The following is a 24,693-nucleotide window of genomic DNA, read 5'->3' as shown; positions in this document are numbered from 1 at the left end:
ACCATTTTTTTTTTTTTTTTAGATTCCATATATATTTGTTAGCATACGGTATTTGTTTTTCTCTTCCCAGCCAAAAGTCACACAAGAGGTAGACTATCTGAATAGGTCTATATCAATTAAAGCAATTGAATCAAGAATTAATAACCTTCCAAAACAGAAAGCACCAGGGCCAGATGAGTTCGCTGGTGAATTCTATCAGACATTTAAGGAGAAATTATACGAATTCTCTACAACCTCTTTCAGAGGATAGAAGCAAAGGGAATACTTCACTGCACTCTGTATGACAGACTCTAGGTCCATCCACCCCACTACAAAAAAGCCACCTGTATTTTTTTTTTTTAAAGGCTGTTTGTCCTTAGGATTGGCTCCTTGATGTACTAAAGCCCTAGTAATCATAACGAGACTCAGCCCTGTTATTTAGAAGCCTCGTTATAATATCTTCTCTGTAAACCACCACGGTTGAGGAATGGGGTTAATCAAAATGTGTGGTTAACCGGGAGCTGTATAACTTGGCGAGAGGACTAATCTTCAAATGACTGAAATAAAATGCATTTAAAACCTGTAAAAATGCAAGTAGAAACTGTACCAGACATCATCAGTGTTCAGTCAGGACCTTAGCATCAGGCAGCACTTGAGGATGTGCTTCTGTGAAAAAAGTGGGTTAATGTTCTGGCACCTACTTGGTATTCTATGACTTTTGTCAGCTCATTTCACCTCTTTGGCCTTCATTTTCTTCATCTATAAAATGGGAATGCAGTGGTTTCTATTTCCCAAAGGTCAGTTGAACTGAATATGTAAAACAGTAAGTGTCAGAATATCCCTACGTGTAAGATTATTTTCGATTGTCTTCCTGTTATAGAGGCATTGTAGAGTGGTGGTTCGTAGCGTTTCAGACAAATAGAGTCAAAACAACAGGATTTATTTTAACTGAGGAGATTTCCGGTGCGTGAGGAAAAGGTGAGTAGATTTCTGTAAATGAAATATTTTCCAAAAGTATAAAGTTTGTGAACATTTACTTGGTTTAGAGAACCTATACTGCTCAACCCATAATTTTCAGTTTCCATTCATGTGGCTCCAGACCCTGTCCTTTCTACATCCGCATGATCCATACTGTGTTTCTGGCAAAAGAAGATTTTATGACTAAATCTGGGGACATGGCTTCCGTTACTTGGAGATTCACAAAGCCTGTTAGTGTTTTAAAGGCTCTGAGATGTCTTACTGTAAGAAACCTGAAACTAGCATTTCCCTAACTTATTTGACCATGGAACCCTTTTATTTTTATTTATTTTTGTTTGAGAGTTGGGGTATAGGCATCCATTTATTGTTTGAATAGGTCTTGATGGCTGTGATCACAGTATTTTTCCTATAGGAATGAATAAGTTATTATTTTTCAGTTTTACCGGGATGTAATTGACATAGAGCATGGTACACGTTTAGGTGTACAACGTAATGACTTGACTTACATATGTTGTGAAATGGTTGCCACGATAAGTTTAGTTAACATCCATCATATAGATACAAAAAGAAAAAAAAAATTCTTTTCCTCGTGATGAGAACTTCTAGGATCCACTGTCTTAGTAAATTACGTTGGTTTCTTATCAGATTCATTTGGAATTGTTGGTAATAAGCAAGAAGCAGTGAGATGGGTGAGGATCTAGAATCAGAAGCTAGTGAGGACTTGGCCTCTGAGTTGCCCCTTCAAGCCCCAGCTCCCCACAGATATTTCCGTGGAACCTTCTCAAGAGAGCATGTGTAACATCCCTGAGGTCCAGCACCCCTGCCACCTCAAGTTCACAGCTCTGCAGGTGGGCTGCCCGTGTTCAGGTCTTGGTTATTATGACCTTGAGCCCATTACTTAACTCTTTGAGCCTCAGTATTTTCATTTTTAAAAGGGGGGCAATAATATTCATCTCATAAGGTTGTTAAGTGAGGTGATGTATGTTTTTAATATGCTCTGATAATGAGGTGTGATTGTATGTGAATTATGAGATAACACATCGACAGACATGTGAAACTCTGGTTTTGGCGGTAGTAGGGGCAGAGGGTGGCCTGAAAGCACTTACTGGCCTTTTATTCCCCAATTAAGACGACAGCCATCTCTGAGCGCACCCTATATTTGCAGTTGACAGAGCTACGCAAAAGCCACAGTGAAGAGGGATGCGTGTGTGACCAGTGTCCTTTTACAGAGTGAAAAACTGTCCTCCTGCAGTGCATGAGGCTAGAGCAGTGGCTCCAGTAAAGCAATTGAATCAAGAATTAATAACCTTCCAAAACAGAAAGCACCAGGGCCAGATGAGTTCACTGGTGAATTCTATCAGACATTTAAGGAGAAATTATACGAATTCTCTACAACCTCTTTCAGAGGATAGAAGCAAAGGGAATACTTCACTGCACTCTGTATGACAGACTCTAGGTCCATCCACCCCACTACAAAAAAGCCACCTGTATTTTTTTTTTTTAAAGGCTGTTTGTCCTTAGGATTCTGGTGAATTCTATCAGACATTTAAGGAGAAATTATACGAATTCTCTACAACCTCTTTCAGAGGATAGAAGCAAAGGGAATACTTCACTGCACTCTGTATGACAGACTCTAGGTCCATCCACCCCACTACAAAAAAGCCACCTGTATTTTTTTTTTTTAAAGGCTGTTTGTCCTTAGGATTGGCTCCTTGATGTACTAAAGCCCTAGTAATCATAACGAGACTCAGCCCTGTTATTTAGAAGCCTCGTTATAATATCTTCTCTGTAAACCACCACGGTTGAGGAATGGGGTTAATCAAAATGTGTGGTTAACCGGGAGCTGTATAACTTGGCGAGAGGACTAATCTTCAAATGACTGAAATAAAATGCATTTAAAACCTGTAAAAATGCAAGTAGAAACTGTACCAGACATCATCAGTGTTCAGTCAGGACCTTAGCATCAGGCAGCACTTGAGGATGTGCTTCTGTGAAAAAAGTGGGTTAATGTTCTGGCACCTACTTGGTATTCTATGACTTTTGTCAGCTCATTTCACCTCTTTGGCCTTCATTTTCTTCATCTATAAAATGGGAATGCAGTGGTTTCTATTTCCCAAAGGTCAGTTGAACTGAATATGTAAAACAGTAAGTGTCAGAATATCCCTACGTGTAAGATTATTTTCGATTGTCTTCCTGTTATAGAGGCATTGTAGAGTGGTGGTTCGTAGCGTTTCAGACAAATAGAGTCAAAACAACAGGATTTATTTTAACTGAGGAGATTTCCGGTGCGTGAGGAAAAGGTGAGTAGATTTCTGTAAATGAAATATTTTCCAAAAGTATAAAGTTTGTGAACATTTACTTGGTTTAGAGAACCTATACTGCTCAACCCATAATTTTCAGTTTCCATTCATGTGGCTCCAGATCCTGTCCTTTCTACATCCGCATGATCCATACTGTGTTTCTGGCAAAAGAAGATTTTATGACTAAATCTGGGGACATGGCTTCCGTTACTTGGAGATTCACAAAGCCTGTTAGTGTTTTAAAGGCTCTGAGATGTCTTACTGTAAGAAACCTGAAACTAGCATTTCCCTAACTTATTTGACCATGGAACCCTTTTATTTTTATTTATTTTTGTTTGAGAGTTGGGGTATAGGCATCCATTTATTGTTTGAATAGGTCTTGATGGCTGTGATCACAGTATTTTTCCTATAGGAATGAATAAGTTATTATTTTTCAGTTTTACCGGGATGTAATTGACATAGAGCATGGTACACGTTTAGGTGTACAACGTAATGACTTGACTTACATATGTTGTGAAATGGTTGCCACGATAAGTTTAGTTAACATCCATCATATAGATACAAAAAGAAAAAAAAAATTCTTTTCCTCGTGATGAGAACTTCTAGGATCCACTGTCTTAGTAAATTACGTTGGTTTCTTATCAGATTCATTTGGAATTGTTGGTAATAAGCAAGAAGCAGTGAGATGGGTGAGGATCTAGAATCAGAAGCTAGTGAGGACTTGGCCTCTGAGTTGCCCCTTCAAGCCCCAGCTCCCCACAGATATTTCCGTGGAACCTTCTCAAGAGAGCATGTGTAACATCCCTGAGGTCCAGCACCCCTGCCACCTCAAGTTCACAGCTCTGCAGGTGGGCTGCCCGTGTTCAGGTCTTGGTTATTATGACCTTGAGCCCATTACTTAACTCTTTGAGCCTCAGTATTTTCATTTTTAAAAGGGGGGCAATAATATTCATCTCATAAGGTTGTTAAGTGAGGTGATGTATGTTTTTAATATGCTCTGATAATGAGGTGTGATTGTATGTGAATTATGAGATAACACATCGACAGACATGTGAAACTCTGGTTTTGGAGGTAGTAGGGGCAGAGGGTGGCCTGAAAGCACTTACTGGCCTTTTATTCCCCAATTAAGACGACAGCCATCTCTGAGCGCACCCTATATTTGCAGTTGACAGAGCTACGCAAAAGCCACAGTGAAGAGGGATGCGTGTGTGACCAGTGTCCTTTTACAGAGTGAAAAACTGTCCTCCTGCAGTGCATGAGGCTAGAGCAGTGGCTCCAGATGCTCTCTGTGCATGGCGTCCCCTGGGGGGTTCTGAAAAGAGACTGATGCCCGGTGGTGCCACCAGGGATGTCGATTCTGTTGGTGAGGGGCTCCGGTACCAGCCAGCCGGAGTGAGAACCCCTGGGCCGGAGCACGGGCTCCACAGGTAATGCGGTCACGGCCTGGGCCGTCCTCTCTGCAGGTTGTACGTGGTGTCACCCTGCACGAGGCTGTGCGTTGGCTGATGCAGGACAGGCTGGGCGTGCCAGCATTCACTCAGCTCCTTCCCCGCCTCTGAGAACATATTCCCAGCAGATAATCTGCTGATCGGGGTTTGGGTACCAGAGGGGCTAACAGCCCCGTCACATTCCTCTTTTACCCCTAACACTAAGTATGTAGTAACTGTCCCATTCGATTTTCTCTTAGTCGGTGGAAGTATAGCTTTTGAAAATGGGGGACCAAGAGCTAAAGGAACCGCCCAAGTCACCAAAACTAGTACGTGGCAGAGCTGGGGTGTCCCAGCTGGGCGATCGCCCCACAGGCTTCATTTGAAGATGCGGGAGGTCACCGTGCCTGGTACGTGGTGAACCCTGGCTCAACGGTGACCGTCGTTAGGTTGTTCGTCTGGTGCATTTTTTAAAGAAGGCTCACAAAACAAAAAGAAAGGGATGATTAATCATATCTTACCTTCTGTGGTGTTTTGTAATTCATAAGGGCTTTTAATACATATTATCCCATTTAATCTTCATAACAGTTGGGTGACGTAAGGCTCCTGTCGCACAGAGGCGCCTAGGAGCCTGGAGCACGTGCGGCCGCAGCTCACGCGGGGGCAGGGCTCCTGGGAGACGTGGGGAAGGCGGAGCGGCCGCCGTGCCCTCTCCACATTCAGGGGGCCTCGCAGGGGGCCCTGGTGGTGAGGTGTGACTTAATGGTGAATCAGACGTTCGGGGCCACCCGCACCTCTGCCAGCACTCGTCACTTGTTGTGTGTGCGCCCTTGAGCACAACGGCTGCTGCCCCTCCGTCCCCATCCACCTCGCCTGGATGACACGGCCTGTCTGACCCCACCGTGAGGACGGTTGCGTGAACCTGAGAACCTTGTGCCGTGTGCAGGTAACCAGCACACGTGGTGCTTTGGGGAGAAGAGAAGAAATCCCAAAAGTTGCCTTCGTGGCTGAGCCAGTGTATGGAAATATCCTGTCCACTTTGCCCACTTTGCGTAAGGGAAATTCATCATTAATGAGCTCGGAGTGGTGCCTCTTGAGTGACGGTTTTGCTTTGCTCGTAGCCTCAGCGACCTTGCATAAAGTTTATTTGATGGAACTCCGAAACGCTTGTTTTTCCAACTCTGAATAGTTCAAATTTTAAACTGGCAGGAAGCCCAGGGTCACTTCAAGTGACAGGAGTTGTGATTCGAGTGGAGGTGAGACACGCGGCTCGGGTAACCAGTGGGGTGGAACGCTTGGGTTGCACTTGGTCCTTGTGGTTTAAATTTTGGGGAGACCCAATCTGAAGAGGAGGGGCCGGTCCCCCTGCCTCACCTGGTTAAACCCAGCGCCTCTCCGATGGACTTGCCCCTCGTGGCGTCCCGGGGACAGTTTTGATGGGACAACAGTGTGGCGTGCTCAGTGCTTTCCTGCAGATGTGGAAACCTGGTCCCGGAGAGCTGGCAGTGCGTCCACCAGAGAGAAGCAGACTGGAGCTCTGTGCTGGGGGCGTCCTGTGGCAGCTTCTTCCCCAGAAATTACTCACTGCCCATCTCTCTCTCCTTGTCAGGTTTGGCCTTTGACCGGACAGATGGCCCAAAACTTCTTAGTATGCACTCCATGTTTTCTTACTTTAATGAGCTTCTCTTACTGAGCCTTTTACTTACTGGATGGAAAGTGTGACTTCCTCTGGGAACGGGAGGGTAATCTGGTGACCCCCATTCAGGCTTTGATCCACATTTACGCAGAGGCTGTGTCAGCCCCTCTGCTCCAGGGCAGGGACCGCTTTTCACAGCCGCCTTCCCTCGAGCCTGTGAGCTCTTTGGTGGCAGGGACGGGGTCTGATTAGCCAGAGTGGGCGGCTGGTGAACACTGGCCGTCTTGTTCCCTGGCTCCAATTCAGTGCACCTTCTTCTGCCAGCTGCCACCTGAGTAGGGCATGGGGGCTTCTCCATCAGAGCCCCGTGTTCACCTTCCGTTTACCTTGAACTGAGGCATTGATCACACCTGGCCTCTGTGAGCTGTGTTGTAAACTTTGCTGGGCTCACGTGGATTTGGTGCAAAAGACAATAACGCTGCACATTTCTCTCTAACGTGAGGAAGTTGAACTCACTGTTTCTGTTACTGAAATAGAATCTAATATTAACAGATGGAATTTTATTTTAAATAGAGAAAAACAATTTTTAAAAAAATGAATGCACAAACTGTGGCCATTGTTTCCCTCTGTGACATAATTTCTCTGGGTAAATGAGTAAACATTGATACCATTTTTTTCTTTAATTTTCTCATTATCTAAAATTTGGAAAATAATGTTTACTTAGGAAGTATAATAATACGGTGGATACCCAAGAAGCAACCACCCAACTATGGTCACCGGTGCTTTGCACCTCGAGTTTTCCTCCTGCCCCATCCCACCCCCTGCTCCCACTCCGTGCCCAGGGCAGCGGCCATGTTTTGTCTTAAAAACTTAGCTCGTCACAGTTAGCTTTCTGTTCCATGTCCATTTCTACCCTGTGACTGAGAGTTGATGTTAGACTATTTTCTGGAAAAACCAAATCAGTAGATGTTTTCGGAAGTAACTTGCCCAATGCGCCTCCCCTGGGCCCTCCTGTCACCAGACAGGATGGAGAACAAAGCTTTAGACACAGACACAGGGTGGGGTCTGCCCCCCCCCCGCCGCCCCCAGGGGCTAATTCTTTGGCATTACGGGGTCAGGAAGAAATAGGAACACCTGTAGTATCAAGGGATCTGGTTTAAGAGGGGCAGCAGACAGGGGTGTGAGGGGGGAAGGAGGGTGGGGGAGGAGGGGCGGAACAAGGTCGGGTCCAAGGGAGCCCGCTCTGTAAAAGGCCTAGAGTCTGATGTTTACTCCAGTTTTCAACAAGCCGCTGGGAATCAGCTGTCTTAAGTTCTCCAGGTTAATTTTTGTCTCGCTCGTTTTCCTCTGAACACTGGAGTAGTCAGGAGGCCGGCTCTGCATGAACCTGGGCAAGTCCAAGTTCCCGGCCCTCACAGCACATCCAGTCCCCGTGAGAATGGGAACTTGCAGGGTGGAGATGACATAAGATAAACAGGAACCAGGAGCAGCTCAACGAGGCCCTGCTCAGAGCGCATACCATTTTCAGGTTAAATTTGGGGCCGGGGGTTAACAGACCTAGTTTCCCATTATGTATTTTTTTCATCTAGAGCCTCCATTCACTTACCTAAGGCATATGGGAGGAAAATATCCATCTCCCAGTAAACATGGTTACCTGGGAAAATTTATAATCGTCAAACTATATGTGACCTCACTTAAAATACAGTGATGGTGGGCTTCCCTGGTGGCGCGGTGGTTGAGAGTCCGCCTGCCGATGCGGGGGGCGCGGGTTCGTGCCCCCGTCCGGGAAGATCCCACGTGCCGCCGAGCAGCTGGGCCCGTGAGCCATGGCCGCTGAGCCTGCGCGTCTGGAGCCTGCGCTCCGCAACGGGAGGGGCCGCAGCAGTGAGAGGCCCGCGTACCGCCAAAAAGAAAAAAAAAAAAAAAAAATACAGTGATGGCGTAAGGCTGTGAAGATACAGACAAGAAACTTAGTGGAAGATTTAAAGGATTGTGCGAAACTTCAACCAGTAGTTTTCCTCTGAGAGGAAAACGAGAATTCAGAAGTATTGCTGGCTCTGAAAAGGCTCAGTCTTTTCACCTGAAAAAAGTGAATTTAAGAAATGATGTCAAAAAAAAAAAAAAGAAATGATGTCTTTGACAAGTTCTGAAGATGAGATAGACACTAAATGGGAGATAGAAGTTTTCTATTCTAGAGACCCTTCTTTCTTCCACTGTTACAGTTACTTATTCGTCTATCATTTCCACAACAATTTTACCGAGCTGTAATTCACGTACTGTAGAACTCACCCACTTAAATTGTGCAGTTCACTCGTCGTCAGTACATTCACGGAGATGTGCGACCATCTCCACAATCAACCTTAGAACATTTACGTCGCCCCTAAAAGACAGTCTTTAATTTGCAGCGTTTGTCTTCCGTGTCAGCCGTCTGCCAGCGCTCTGCGGCAGGGATCTGGGCCGCGGGACCCACCCCCCAGCAATGATTTACCCAGAGGCGCAGACGAAATTTTACTCGAACAAAGATTTCTGAGGCTTACTTTTTCCATTGTTTCTTAAGTTAAAGACCGTTATGTTCAGGCAGCGCCCTGAAGCCTTGCTCTACGTCCCTTACGTCCTACAGAGAATGTGGGCCGCGTGCAGTGATGGAGTTCTCCCACCTGCCTACCCAGAGTGGCAGAAGCCATCCTTGTTTTTCTCATGTGTGGCAGCGTATGATTTGTTTTAAATAAAGAACTCTTGAGCTTGAAAGTTAATTTGAGAGGACTCAAATTGTGTTTCTGCTCTTGAGTAGGTCAGTATGTATTTGGGGGCCATGGTGCAGAAACATGGGACATTAATCCGATCCGAGGTCGCCAAAAGGGTTGTTCCACGTGATTTCCTTATGGAAATTCTTCGTTTCCTGTGAATCTTCAAACAGAACTGAAATTCTGTCAAAAGATAAGAACAAATATGGGAAACTGCCTTAAAGCTTGGAAGAATGCTTAGAACTTGGTGGGTCTCGTGTGGTTTCTCGGTGAAGTAACAGAACAAAAGTTTCCTGAGTTTGGTCTGGGCCTCCCTCGGACCAGTGCAGTGTGCTCCTGGCCCTCAGTGAAGCTAAGTAAGAATCAAAACAAATTGTTGGAACAGAGTGAGAAAATCTGTAAACAGCGAGGCAGCATGAGTTAGAACAACCTGAAGTGGTTAAGTACCAAACCTGGCAGCCAACTTCAAGAAGCAGTTTTTTATTACAAAATAAGTCGATGGAATTAAAGTAAGGGCTGTAAGGAGAGTAATGGGTAGTGCATAGGATTTTTATAGGAAAAACTGATTTTTAAGTTCATTTAGATAAGAACACAAGCACACAGATGGTAAACAGACTGGAAGTGCTTATAAGTCAAGATAATTAATCGAAAAGATAAATGAGTCATTTGCCAAGGAAATGTCATGGAAGGCACCAGAGGGATACATGTTAGATTTGGTCTTATTTACACAGTTTTTAATTGCGCTGGATAGACTACTTCAGGAAACAGTACTAGAAGCTGAGCTGTTTCTCCTGAGCCCCTTGTTTTAAATGGAGGCCTTACAGCATAGGGTTTAAGAGCACAGCCTGGCCCTGCATTTGACCTTGGCTCTGCTGCTTAGTGGCTCTTTGACCTTGAGCACTTCAGTTAAGGTCTGTAAGCCACAGTTTCCTCGTGAACACGGTGGGAACAGCAAGAGTGGCCGTGTCACGGGAGCATGCTGTGTGTTAGTGGGACGACCCACGGCAAGTGCCGGCGCGTCCCGGGCCCACTGCACCCACGGGTGGCAGCCGCCAGTCACACAATCACCATAGAAACCAAGGCGCAGGTGTGAGGTCTCGGAGGAGAAGCGTAGCCCAGAGTAGCTGCAGAGTCAACCTTTGGCCACACTTAGGTGCGGCTAAAAGCTGAGTGGAAGTCACCCTGGTGTTCCCAGAACTCTGTGGAGAGCCTGATGGGGAAGCGGACCCTTCCCTGTTAGAACGACTGTTGAAATCATGTTTAAACCAAAAAAAAAAAAAAAAAAAAAATTCTAATAGCTTTGTCTAAAGGGAAGAAGCCAGAGACTGAATGATGGTGGACTCGTACAGAAACCCCGCCCTGTTGGGCAGGTCATCCGTATCCTCCCTCAGCAACGTTAGAAAAGAGACGGGCGTTTCAGTTATAAGAGGGAGGCGCTGATGTAGAAACAACTTGCTTGGAGTCGAAGCACGGCCACGCTAGGCTGCGTCGCCGACGGCGGTGTCACGTGACCTTCCGGGGCGTGTCCTGAGCAGGTACAGGACTGGGGCACGTGGACTCTCATGGACGATAGGAAGGGCTCGCGTGACGTCGCAGCTGAGAAGGAGCGCGGAGACGTCTGTGTGTTACATATCGGGAGGGGTGAGCCCAGAGCGAGGGGCCGGCTAGGACGGGCGCCATTAAACCAAAATCTCACTTTTCGACTGGCTCCTTCCCCAGCCCGGTCGCTTCGGTACCCGGGTCTCGGACAGCTGTCAGAATCGCGCATCCGTTGAACTGTCCGAATCTGATTTGGCTAGAAAACCATGAAGGATGTGCCTCGTGAGTGTTATTTCATGGCCTCTTCACTGCCGTTTGCTCAAGTAGACGCCGTCTCCGTTGTATAGGTGAGGAAACCGCGAGGTCGGTTTTCCTCAGACGAGTGAACACACCTGCCGGGCCAAGACCAAGGCCTGACGCGTGGCTCAGAGCTCCAGCGGAGCCCCCTTGAGATTGGACAGCTGTTCTTCCACAGACGGCGGAGGCGCCAGCTCGCCGTGGCCCTTCCCCCACGCCCAGAAGGGTACGCTGCCCCGAGGGGCCTCGGCAGACCCATTCTCCCCCGGTCCTGGGGGCTGAGGCCCGCGGCCCAGCTGCAGCAGGGCCGGCTCCTCCGAGGGCTTGCGGGGAGCATCCGCGCCCGGCCCCCGCCCCGGCTTTGGCCACGCGGGGCAGCCTTGTCCTGCAGACGCGTCGCCCCGGTGTCCGGCTTCCCTGCGTGAGGCCTCCTTGCACGCACGTCTCTGTGCCCGAATTTCCCCTTTTCTAAGGATGCCAACCCAGTGACCTCATTTTAACTTGAGTGTCTCTGTAAAGACTTTTTCTCCAAGTAAGGTTATATTCTAAGTTGCTGGGGGTTCGGACTCCAGGGTGTCTTCTCGGGGGGACACAACTCAATCTGCAACAGGGTAGCTGATGACACCACCAGTTGTGCAAGGCCCTGCTGCTGAAGAGCCGGGCCTGCACCGCGCCGCAGACGTTTCCCGCCCCGCAGCGTGCAGGGGAGACCAGGAGGCGAGGGGGGGTGGTCTGTGCAGCCCCTCACGGGCCTCCCAAGTCCTCCGGGGGGATCACAAGCGGCTGAGGGCGCTTCAGGCGAGGCTGCAGGCACCGTGTCACACAGCTGGTGAGGGGGACCCCTGTGCCCATCCAGATCGGTCTCACTCTGAGCACATGATCCTTGAGGCTTGCTCTCCCCGTGGATGCACTAAATTCTTTCGTCAACTGGTTGCTGCCATTTTGCTTCTGTCTTGGAGTCACAGGTTAGGTTCCCTGGAGGGCAGACTCTCAGACAGAGGTTAGCCTTCTGGAAGCTTCTAACCAGGTGCTGTCAGGGTCCACGCCTATGGTGGGGGAAAGGAGGGAGCAGGATGAGACGGAGGGGGAGGGGAGGTTGGGCTGTGAGGCACCGACAGCAGAGGCCTCGGCCAGCCCCTGGGGAGCTCTGAGACGAGGACGGCCCTTCAGCGTTGTCCCAGGCGGCGCCAGGAAGGGCCTTCTTAGTCCAGCCCGTAAAAAGCGGAGTTTTAAATTTATTATATAAGTATGACTGCATTTCAAGTAGCTGCCACGAGACAAACGATGATGCCTTCATGTATGCTTTTTATTATCGTAAAATATACATCCTTTATATGTATGCATAGAAAGGAGACACACATACATGTATTTATTATGTTAGTAAAGAATGAGTCTGATATTTTTAACTCCCTTAGTACCATAATCTCCATTGTCTGTATTTGAACTCATGACACAATTTTGAATGTGGGTCAAGGACGGGGGGCAGTCCTTATTCTGACTCCTTGAATGACTTTCACTAGGTTTGTGAATCCCAGATGTTCTATGGAAAAATCAGTGTTTGAAAGTATGTACTTTTCTGGAACAAGAATTTGAATCTTTCATCATATTCTCAGAGACATCTGTGTCCCTCCCCCATGAAGTTAAGAACCATTGTGTAAGGAAATTTAGAGTCAGGTCGTTGTTGCTTTGTAAGCTGCTCTTTACCGTCTCCGATCACACAGCCATGATAGATAAAAAGAGAACGCGAAAAAGTCAGAACCATGCCTTCCCCTCTTCCCCCTAAAAAGATATGTATCCACGCACGAGAGACAAACACAAAGACAGAGCAGAGAGTGAGGCCGAAGACACTGCGGGCTGCAGGTTCCTAGGAAGGGGAAACAGTGATTGGCTCTGGTGGGGAGTCAGGATGTGCTGGTCCAGAGCATGATCTCTGCTGGAAAGTAGGGACAGGCGGTCCCCTCCTCTAGAAGGGGGGCAGCCACCACTGCTGCAAACTGCTGCCTGCTGTGACCTCCAGCTCATAGGAGCTTTGAGCCCAGGAAGAGAGTTGGCCTCTTCATCAGGAACTGAGATGAGTCACCACCATGGCATCATCAGCCCTGTCACCATCGGGCAGGAACCCAGATGCCGCCACCAGCTAGATCTGGGCCAGGAGCACAAGGGGAGGGAGGGACCACAAAAACCTCTGACCAGGGAGAGGTGGGGAGTGAGAGAACACTGCAGTTATTCCCATCCCAGACGGGCTTGCAGACACACACCCCAGACCACGTGAAGAACTCTGACCTGAGCGTGTCAGCCAACCAAATCCATACGCAGTATCTGAGTCACTGGAGAGTAAGGTAAAAGCAAGAGGCATTCTTTAAAAAAAAAAAAAAATGCCTAATGTCCTCAAAGAGATCAATGGAGGAATAATAACCATAAAAACAACAACAACAAGAAGAAGAAGAACAGGCAATTCTGAATAAGAGGCAAAAACAGGCAAAAATGAAGTGTAAGTAGATATGGAAAAAAACAATTAGAAATATCAGAAATGAGTAATAGATTCACTGAAATAGAGGAGAAAAAAAAACAAAAACAGATGAGACTAGACTCAGCTGAAGGGAGAATTAGTGAATAAGAAGCTGTTGCTGAGGATTTCACCCAGAATACAGCACAGATACGTAAAGGTTAAAACCCGAAAATCAATCGGGTAAGAGAAATGGAAGATAGATCGAGAAGCCCCGCAATATGGAGAATTGTGGTCCTAGAAGAAGAGGACAGAGAAGTCGTGGCTGGAATTTTCCGACTTGGATGAGTACGTGAACCCTCTGAGTGAAAGCACACGCTGAGTCCCGGGCAGAATACCCCAAGATAAATGCAGGCCCGGCCTCATCAGAGCTGCCAGGATAAAGGTGAAGCCCTTCCACGCTGCCAGGGAGAAATGACAGATTCCCTGCGCAGAAGCAGCTCCGACCGACAGCAGACTTATTGTCATTGCTAACGGGTTACAGAGAAGTATTTTCCAAGCGCTGAGGGGAGACAACGGTAAACCTACAATTTTGTGCTTTGCCGGATGATTCACGCGTGGGGATTTCAGCCGTGTCGGTTCTGAGAGTTTGCTTCCCACATGCTTTCACTGGAAAAGAAACAAAAACCAAAAATACGATGAAAAGATATTCACGTGCAAGAAGAGAAGCGAGAGAGAGGAAGTTTCAGGAGCTGTGAAAGGCCTCCGGTTCGACCCTGCTTGCAATTTCGCGAGGAACCAGCCACCATTACTTTAAACTTGTTCCCACTGGTTAGCTTGAACTAGGTTTGCAGTACAATGGTCTGGGTTTTTCTCCTTGGTTTTTATGTATTTACCATAACATATACCATGTATTTTGTAACGTCTTGGGGCCTGTACTCTAGCTGACTGCGCTATCACGTTGCCCACTGTTCTCGGGTTCCTGACACCAGCGCCCAGGCGGGTCCCCCCTCCCGTGTCTGTCATCGAAGAGGCGATTTCATGCTAATTCTTGGCAACGCCTGCCTCTTATCGAATACCCCTGAACTTCCACGTTCCTTAAGTGGAAAAGGAAAAGCGCTGTGTAACCACCCAACTGCCACCATCTCGCAATGTTACATTAACCCGCGTATTATTTATCACAGCATCTTGACTTCAAGAAAACAGGGTGTTTTTCAGGAGCTATGGTACTTTGTCAGGAGCACCCGGGTGGTAGCTTTATTATGTTTGTTTGAAAGGTGTGTTCTGAACCGATGCTTTTGACAACTTTATTGATCTTTCAAGTTGAATAATCATTTATGTTTGAATACTTGACTCTTCAGAGGTTTTGCCATTTTAAAAGTTTTATATTTTTCTAATCGGTGATTCACCAGGGGGTTTACAGTGATATCAGGCTTGGTGTAAATCAATTTATAAACTTGTTCTCCTAACAGATTGGCAGATATTTCCTTAGTTGTATGGAATTCATAGTTATATAATGAAACGTTTAATGAAACATTTTTTATTGTGGTGGTAACTTACAGACTTACATAACATCACAGCTATCTACATATATGTGTGTGTGTGTAATGTATAAATATGTATTTGTGATGTACATGTTTAAGCCATGTAAACAAATGTGGTAACTTCTAAAAATATCTAATTTTAAATATGTATCTGATATAATAAACTAGTTAGTGAGCCCTAATAAACTGGAAAAAATGGGATAAAATGGGAGAATGGCTACCTTTGTGTCTATCACATCCTTAGAAGCATAATTTGAAAAATAACCCCCTATATAATTAATAATTAGAAGTACTTCCTTAATAATTAGACATACTAACAAATAATGACATTACTAATTGAAATATCAATTTTGACAAGCCCCTCCTTATTTCTCTATTAAAACGGCTTCCTGAAAGTATCACAGAAGTTAATGAATTGCTTGTTAATTAAATGTGGACTTTTCTCCTCTAGTATTCAAATGGAAAAAAACTGAAATATGATATATTCAAATTGCTTTATACGAAATTGAACATTAATGGCAATGTGAGTATAATATATGGTAATGTTACACATGAGAGTGATAAGAATCTATAATATTCATAATGGAATTTGCTAATTTTGAATATTGACTTATCTTTTAAGTTCATTTTGTTCCTGAAAATTCAAGTACTGAAATAATGTCTTGCCAGCATTTTCTAACTAGCCCACGTGAAACTTGCCATGAAAAATGTAAACGTTGTCATCCAACTAACAAATCAATCTCTTTTTTCTTCTCTCATTTTGTTAGCCTCTCAGCAAATACCCTGCTGTGATCAATGACATCTCATTCTGGTTACCTCGCGAGAATTACACGGAGAACGATTTCTATGACTTAGTCCGAACAATTGGAGGAGACCTGGTGGAAAAAGTTGATCTTATAGACAAGTTTGAACATCCAAAGTAAGTAAGAAACTTTCTGAGTTTATCCTTTTTTATTTACATGTGGCAAATGGCATGTGGAAGTATGTAATAAAATTTTGCGGCAACCTAGTGCATAAGGTACAAATGTATTCGGAATTTATAGTGAACATTCAGCATGTCGGAATTTATAGTGAACATTCAGCATATCAGTACTTTCTGAAAATCTTTCTAAAATACATTTTTAATCTTTCCTGCCTTAGTAGACAAAGGATATGAAACAGAAGGTTTTAAATATCTTGGAGCTTTTTGGTATTGCTTTGGGAAGTGATCTCTTACCATATCACATTCCAAGTACCAAGGAAATGAGGCAGAAAGAGAAGTTTGTGGAGAAAAAGCTGTTTTGTTAGTCTCTCACTGAATATTTATTAAGCACTTAGCACACGCCAAGCCCTGTATTACGTCCTAGGAGTTAAATGTGAATCTAGAAGTGTGCTCAAGGACTCAGGGAAATGATATCCCCTGAGCTCTTGCGTGTTTCTCTGTTTATACTTAGATGACAGCTTGGCTGGATATAAAATCCTCGGCTCACCCATTTTTTGGTGAGGGTCTTGTAAGTGTTGCTCGGTTGTCTTCTCAAGTTTAACTTGATTTAAAGAAATCTGAGGCCAAGCTTGATTGTTTTCCTCTTCTTCCTAAAAGATTCTTTATCTTTAAAGTTTCATAAGCATAGCAGGATCCCTCTCAGTGTTGATCTGCTCTCCCTGGGGTGTAAATCCTTGTCTCTCTCTAATCAGATTTGGCTCCACCTGGGTCTTAGGGAATTTTTCTTGAATCATACCTGTAAGGATCTCTTCTGACCCCTCCCTTGGGGATCCAGACATGCGTGCCCCGCCCCTCTGTATCTGACTCCTTGCCTGCTGCTGTTTTCTCTCTAATGTTTTAAATCTCTCTCCCGCCACTTCCTTTTGGGTGCTTCCCCGTCGTTACCCTCTCTGCCCACCTCCCCACCCTGGGTCTTCTGGGGTCTCTTGTTGCCCACACTCCATTTCCATCTTCAGTTACTTTGTTTCCCCTCCTTTTCTGAGGTCTTCAAGCTCTCATTTCAATTCTCCCTGTTTTCTTCCTGTCTCTTCCCGGAGTCATTTCTGCTTTGTGATTTTTCCTTCTTAAACAAATTGCTTCGTTTGGTTTTTAAAATTCACTGCAAAATATTTGGCCAGAAGTTTCATGTGCTCCAAAGGCAACATTTTTCTGTGACTTCCCCGTCAGTAAGTTTTTCTGCCATTTTTCTTATTTTTTTTTCTATATTTTGGTTGATGCATCAGTGGTGTGCGTGTGATTGCCTTTTTGTCACTCATGTTTTAATGCATTGGATTTTCGGAACCAGCTCTTTGCACAAGGTTGAGGGCTGAGGTGGGGCTGGCATGGTGGGAGGGGCTAAGGCCGTCGTTCAGGACTGCTGTTTTCACAACTGTAAGGCGTTTTTTTCCCTCCACTGCCAAAAACCAACCTCTCTTTAAATATGGCGCACTCGTCTCTTAGGTTCTTTGTGTGGTTCTGCCTCCTGCCCCAAATCTGCACTTGTTACACACAGATTTACCTTTGTTTACCCCAGTTTTGACCCTTGTTGGTGATGTAGACTTTGCACTTTAAACTGGAACCCTTGGTTCTGAAGAAGTATTTATGCTGGTGTTTTCTGAGATCTGCCTATCTGTTCCTTCTCTTCACTTCCTCCCATTTGGCTTCTACTTGGTTTCAGCTGCTTTGGCAGATTTTAAATATATTTTGGAGCTTGCAGATGATATCTGTCTGCTAACTTTACAGAAAATAGACTCTCTGGGGTAGCCCGGGGCCCTGGCACAGTGGAGAACCTGCCCAGTGCCTGTACTGTCTTACTAAGGGGCTAGGATGGCAGTAAGTTTCCTGTGGCAGAGATTCCTAGTTATCTCTCAACATCCCACCCCCCCATTATAAAAATATATAACTTTGATTTTTATCTAACCAACCTCGCCAACTAAAAGTCTACACTTCTGAGCTTCCTCTACAGCAAAGTGTATCTATGTAGCTGAGTTTAGCCAGTGATTTATAAGTAGAAGTTTTTAGTGGCATTTCCAGAAGTTTCCTTAAAAACTGGGTTGAGGCTGTCCTTTACCTTTCTCCTACCTGGATGTGGATGTAACGGCTGGTACCTTGGCAGCCATTCTGGACCATGGTGTGACCTTGGCAGTGGAAGCTGTGTGTGGGGAACAAGAGCACAGAAGCTGCCTGGGTCTCTGACACTGGGGAGTCGATTCAGTCGTAGACTTTCCCCAGAGAGAGAAGTGTCTTGTTTAAGCCACTATTTTTCAGATATTCATGACGGACAACCAAAGGTAAACCTTGCTCTTACAGCCCTGAGGAAAAGGACGTACTTGAGGAAAATAATACATTATTTAGTAATGGTGGCCCACTGCGTACTGACTCTCAGGAAATATCTAGGGTGGGGGGTGGCAGACTTTTTCAGTTGAAGGCCAGATGGTAAATACAAGGGGCAGGCCATAAACAAATTTACCCACTGATTCTTGAGTGTTATAGGAAACGTTGGCTTCACTGGGGGCACAAGGCAAGATCCCAGTTCTTATGGAGCCAAATAACATAGGAGAAATGAACTTAGCAATAAAAAGCATAAGGTACAATAAGCTTGGTTAAACCTAATCAAGACCTGCCTGCTCTCTTGCACATAATTGATGCTCAGGAACTTTCATCAGCTTGAAATGAGAGGCCCGTGTCTAGGGCTGTAGATTCAGAGGGAAGAGGCCATCGGTCTGGGGAGAGTTACCCAGGAGCCAGGATAGCAGGCCCTGTGGGTCTGTCTCCTCTCTGACACCTTGTGAATGACACGTCCCCAGTCCTGATTGTGATTGTGAGTCAGCGCTCTTTAGTGGAAACGTTCAGTTTCTGTAAAAACAACTCTGGGTTGTTAGGCTGTTTTGTTGCCAGGACAGAGTCCCTCATGGTGGCCTCTTCAGGACAGAGGGGATTTGTTCAGGATACACCTGAGTCAGGGCTGGAAAGCTACTCAGAACCGAGGCAGGTCTGAGACCAGAGACCTTCTGCATCTGGGCCCTTGGCTCTGTCCCTGTCCTCGCCCCTCCTGGCCAGTGTCTGCATCCCCTGTCCCCTCTGCCACCCCCCAGCCCAAGTTACACACACATTCATGTGTCCGCCCCTTGCTGCCTCGGCCAAAGTCTTTTCTGGCCCATCCCCTCCATTGTTCCAGTGCCAGTTCTGGGAGGAAGCAGCCTAATTAGCTGAGCAAACCGTCATCCCCCTTGCTGGGCAGAGCCCTTTGCACCAGGCTGCTTCCTGAGGTCTGGGCAGGCTGTGGAGAAGCCACTGTTGGTTCAAGAGCCCATTGTTGGGCTAGTCAGGGGCCACCATAAACCGCCCGGCCCCGCTTTCTGGACACGAAGCCAGAGGCCGAGCATCTTCAGCCAGAAGGGCTCACCGGACAGTTTTCAGAACAAACACGGGAGCACTGCCTTCCTTCTCCCCGTGCGGGACTCGGTACCGGCTCCTGCCTGCTGGCTCAGTCATGTCTTTTACTCTTCATTTGCTCTTAAACTTCTCCAAGCTGTTCCACTTGCGGGACACACCTTGGGGGCTGAGGGCACAGTAACTCCCTCCACCCTCCCTAGGGTTTATATTAGTGGAAGGAGGCTCACTGCCTGATGCTTGGTGGATACTTAATAATCCTCCTCCATTCCTTGGAGGAGCTTTTATCAGATGACTGGGAATGGCTTACGGCATTGGAAGGGGAGGCGGTGTAGTCTGACGGGAAGAGCTCGGGGTTCAGAGTCAGGAGCCTTGATTCCTGACCCCTCACATCCTAGATGTCTGGCGCTGGGACCCCCTGAGCCTCAGTGTCCCCACCTACCAACTTAAGATGAGCACAAATATCGTCTTTAAGTGGTAGCCGCAAACATAAGATGAGCCTATCTATGTGAATGCTTTGAAAATCGCACAGAGTTCTAAAAAAAATTGCTAGGTGTTAGAGTATAAATCAGAAACTTTCACGGTCAACCTGTGTTGTTTTTTTAAAATAAAGAATGACCTCAGTAGAGCGCGTCAGCTGGGGTTTGGAAGTCAATGCAGATGATGGGGAAGCTCTGATGCTAGAGGAAGAGAATGAGACGTCACATAACGCTGTCATCTGAAACGGTGCCTGGTCTTCCTGCAACTTGAGGAGTAAATTTTTAAGCAGAACAAAATAAAAATACTTTGTGCAGTGACATAGACGCCGGCCAGCAGGGCTCTGTAGCCCACAGGACCGTTCTCAGGGTTGTATGTTGGGAAAACGCTACGGGCAGCGGCAGGTGGTCTGCGTCTCTGGTCTTGTTTCTTTAGACAGAGCCGAGTAAGTGCACTTACTGGAACTAAAAGATCGGCCGGCAATGAGAAGCCAACTCCAGTGAATCTTGGGCGAGCTCGTCAGAAATTGCGTGCCCTTGAAATTGACAGCGTGCGGTACCAAGGAGACGGCATTAGAACTCTCCTGTCTCCTGGCTCTTCCTTCATTTTTATCGCAAGGCTGGTGGCATGAGTATCAGAACTGCTATTGTGGTTCAGACAGCCCGGAAGGCAGTTCTAAGAAGACAGTTTTGGGCCTGATATTTCTTTTTCCCGACCCCGTCCCTATACCCTCCTTGCCCAAGCCTCCTTTTTAAAGCAGCCCACGGGGTGTGCGCTTTATTGTGGCCACAGAGCAGCCGTGCTGGCCACCAGCATGAGACGCATTAAAACACAATTAGTTCGGTCCCCAAACTCCCTGTCTGCCTTGTCCCCCGGGACCTCGCCATTTGCGGAAGGATTCTCCGGGATTACCGGCAGGCTGCCCAGGTCCCAGAGGAGCAGGTCTGCACAGAGCAGGGAGGGAGGGAGCCGAGCACTGCCTGACGCTGCTGAGGCTGGGCCAGAGGCCAGGCGCCCGGTGAACTGCGTCCTCAGTGACCTGCTGGGTCACTGCACACCTCTGTGGAAACTAACCGGGAAGCCGCTCTTTGCTCTTGAACTTGCAGTGAGCAGTTTCCAGGGGGCCCTCTGGCTGTGTCCCCGCTTGGCATCCTGTGTACCTTTTTGTAGTGTGGAGACCGCACGCCCTCTTTCCGAGACGCCAGGTGAGAGTACCTCCCGGCCCCGGGTGGTGGCCTGTCCGCCCTCACTGTGCCGGCCAGAGAGAAGCAAGAACGAGCCCCGAGGGCAGTGGGCGTGGGGCCGGGAAGTCTCCGCTCTGCTGGCGGAGATGGGATGGGGAGCCCGCCCTTTGGGGCAATCATGAGAAAGGCTTTCAACCAGTTTGGGTCTTCAGGGGATTTAACCCAGTTCGCAGGGTCACTTCTTTGCACGGGCTGCCACCCAAACGTACGCCCAGAGGCAGCCATGGCAGTCGGCCCTCCCCCGCCCTCCCTCACCGTCTGTCCCGTGTCTGTCACCTCGTTCTTCGCAGCCCACGGAGGCTCGGCCCCGAATGTCCTGCAGCCCTCAGAGTTAGTCGTGTTGTCCTAGCGGCCGAGAGGCGCGTGAATCCAAACCCAGCCCGGCGCCGTGCGACCTCGGAATTGTTCACAGCATCACCACGCAGCTGTCCCCGTTAGAGGCTGGGGGCCGAGTCTCGCAGGTGGGCGTGCGTCTGTCAGGGCGCCTCGGGCACACAGGCGAGGCCTGTTGGGAGAGTCGATGCTTCAGGTCTCCGAGCAGCGGAGGTGCCCTGGGGGACCCGGGCCTCACCTGGCTGGTGTCCCGAGCAAGAGTCAAGCCTGTTCTGCCACCAGCGCCGCTGGGCCCCAGCACCACACGGTCGGGGCCGCGGCTCCCCCGCGGGCGGGCGGGGGCCGCACCGTGCGGCCGCCCCAGGGTCTCCCGGGCGACTTATTCTCCTTAACTTGGTCAAGCCGGGGCTCAAGCAGCAGCCAGGAGATGTGCCGAAGGAGGCAGGGGCCGGCCACGTGTGGGATGAGGGGTCCCTCCGGGGGGGGAGGACCAGCGATGTGCACAGGTGGGCCCAGTGGAACCCACCGTCCAGGGTGTCTGTCTTAGGGACTTGGTAGAGGGCCAAGCAGCCGGTAGCCCGGGGAGGTGTGACGCGGGGCAGACGGGCCGTCCCGGAGGAGCCACGCTTCGGGGTGGCCATCCAGACGCGAGTGGAGTGGAGCCCGGCGCAGGCTGTCTCGGAGGACCGTGGGGGCCACCTCCTGGGTGCGAGCCCCGGGCGCGGAGGCACGGTCACCGGCAGGGCCGCCTGGATGGTCTGCTGGGAGCTGCTGGCCCAGGGCTCCTGCTGGTCTCCCCCGCAGAGCTGGGACCGGGTTCCGAGTCAGAACGAGGCAGGATCTGAGACCCGGTGTCGGGGGGACACGGGGGGCGGTGAAGTTAGAAAACCCAGGAGAGCGGCAGGTCCTCAGAGGAGCGCCCTCCTGTGCTTGCTTTGCTTTGTTTTAATAGTCCACGGCTTCCCTGGGGTCTGTCTACTCAAGGGTAGTTAGGGGCCGGGGGGGTGTTATCGTCGTGGGAGTTTGATCGGGGTCTAGTGAGGAGAGAGCAAGGTAGAACGTTCCGTGATATTTACACGAGGAGAGAAGGGCGCCTCAAGGCAACGGGGTACAAGGAGGGCATCCCCGTCTCAGGGGCCGCTCGTGACGGCGAGAGGACGAGTCAGCCGCCGCGGACGTGAACGAAGGGACCTGTGTTCCGATGTCACGGTGGTCACCACCCACCTGCTCACACGGGTCTCCATCTCCAGCAGAGCCCCCTCGGGGCCTTCCGGAAGCCCCAGAGGGCGTCTCGTGTGTGTTCGCCAACAACCCTACTCCACTGAGCGCGGCGATGGCTCTCATCAGGTGCCCGGGGTTTCCGGCCGGGCATCGCCCGTCCTGCCGCTCCCCCAGCAGGCACGCTGTTGAGCCTCGGAGCCGCCGTGGTGTCCTGTGTGTTCCAGGCTTGTGCACAGCTGAGTCAGGTCATGCTTGTCACCTCTGCCTGAGCCCCGTCTTCCCACCTGCATCGTAGGGCCCCTCCCGCACGTCCTCCCCTCGGCTTTTCCCTTCGGGTAACACATCCAACAAAGGCTGGGGATTCCGGGTCGGACTTGGCGAGTCTCGTTTACGCTCACGTCTTTTCCATGCGAGCGCTGTTCAGGAACGAGGACAAAACCAGCACAATGCCAGTTGCCTTAATCACTATTTTGTAAGATGTCTCACGCGTGTACTGTTTCTCAGAGGAGAAAGAACACCTCACAAAAGGGTTTGCGTTCTGTGTTTGACAGGTGTGGCTACTTTTCTTGGCCTTCACGTGCTCCTGAAAGAAAGTGACAGTAGTAAGATGAGGAGAGAGGAAACTAGTAATGAAAGTTAAGCAGGTGAAATATTTGTACAAGAGATGGCAGCCGTGGTCTAGACATTTACACAGAATTTTACTGGAATAAATAATCACCCCAGCTTTCATTAAATATGGTAATTTCTCCTAGATCATCTGTCCAGTCATGTACCCAGTGTGCAATTCTTGAAATTCTGTGGTGATGGTAGAGTATTTCTAACACATTCTTGTGTTTTAGCAAATTGCCATATTGCATTGCATTTATTCATTTTTCCAGCCTTGCACTGTGAATTAGTGTCAAGCACTGGGTCTTGAACTTTCTACACTCTTTGGGTTTTAGAACACAGTAACCACACTCAACTGAAAAATCTTAGTGAATGAATGATGAAGAAAAAGAAAATTCATACGTTAGGTCATGTTTTCTCAGGATATAACAGACATCCCTTTCCATGTAGACCAAAAAGACACCCCAGTTGGTAACATTTTCTGGTGGAGTGACCGGAATGCTTTCCTATCAGTTATGATGGTTTCTTACAGGAGAGAAAAGTGGGGTGAGGACTGATACGTAGAAACAGGAATTAGGTTTCAATAAGTTGGGTTCTGAGTAAACGGCTGGTTTAGAAATAGTGCAGTTTGGACCAAATGTTCAGATAGAGAAAAGGAAGGAAAGAAAAGGGGGGAAAGGTGTTTTTTAGAAGGTTGGTCATATCCTATATAAAATATATTTTAAAGCTCTGAGCTCTCAGGATCAGGAAACTGGGGGTGTTGGAAGTATGCAAATTATCCATGGTTACCTAGAAAACCCTTTTCTGATTGGAAGAGGGGAGATCACAAGGCAGGACAGAAATTCAAGGAATCAAATTATAATGTGTTTACATGTATGTTTGTTTGCCACAAGATGAGGAGCGAGGAAAATTTTTGAAGGAAGGTAACGTGAAAGGAAGGAAAAAGCTGTCGGCACAGGGAAGGCAGAGAAGCTTTCGATCTCCTGAAAGTGGAGTTTCCAAACCCATATGCACCGAGGCTGTCCTGTCCAGAGTCACAGGAGTAGTGGACCCTGGCATCCTTTTCTGGAAGCAGCTTCCTCCCCCCGCGTATGCAGCGTTGATAGGGCAGCTTCCACACTGGTCCGGTAGGTCTCGGCCCCTTGGCCCAGTTGCCTGGTCCAGGGGTGAGCACCTAACAGAGCTGGGCAAACGGGCCTCTTCTCGGTCTTGTTTGGGTGGAAAGCCAAAGAGGGCTTTTAAGCTGTAAGCGATCTTCCTGGGAGCCATCTCCGGCCACGTTTCCCAAGGTGCGCAGAGAGAGAGGGAAGGAAGTGGCAGAGGAGAGGTGGGAGGCGGCGGGAGGATGCTGGCGAGGGGGAGGCCCTCATCCCCCCGTGGGCTGGGGCCCAGCTGCAGCGGCCCTTCCCACAGCCCTTCCTCAGACTCCATGAGCCAGTGCAACTCGCCTGTCCCTTAAGCTCTTGGGACGTGGGCTTCCATTCCTGGAGACCAAATGAGTGCCAGTCGCTTTGGGCCCTGGAAGAGGGCAAGAAGGCAGAGGGAACAGGCTGAAGCCATCAGCTTCC

General features: G+C 48.2%; 1 protein-coding gene across 6 annotated transcripts in view; it reads left to right on the top strand.

Moving 5' to 3' along the window:
• The window catches only part of FARS2 (phenylalanyl-tRNA synthetase 2, mitochondrial), a 419,843-nt gene that overhangs the window by 241,533 nt on the left and 153,617 nt on the right, over positions 1-24,693 (top strand). For all 6 annotated transcript variants that reach the window (XM_055079821.1, XM_028479858.2, XM_055079823.1 and 3 more), the window contains one exon: positions 15,658-15,809. In XM_055079821.1, the coding sequence (XP_054935796.1) occupies positions 15,658-15,809 (152 nt within the window). The remainder of the gene's footprint in view (positions 1-15,657; positions 15,810-24,693) is intronic.

This window comes from Physeter macrocephalus, chromosome 18 (assembly GCF_002837175.3).
Source record: "Physeter macrocephalus isolate SW-GA chromosome 18, ASM283717v5, whole genome shotgun sequence".
Lineage (NCBI taxonomy): Eukaryota > Metazoa > Chordata > Mammalia > Artiodactyla > Physeteridae > Physeter > Physeter macrocephalus.
The sequence above is the reverse complement of the archived record's forward strand: the minus strand, read 5'-3'. Positions and strand labels throughout refer to the sequence as shown.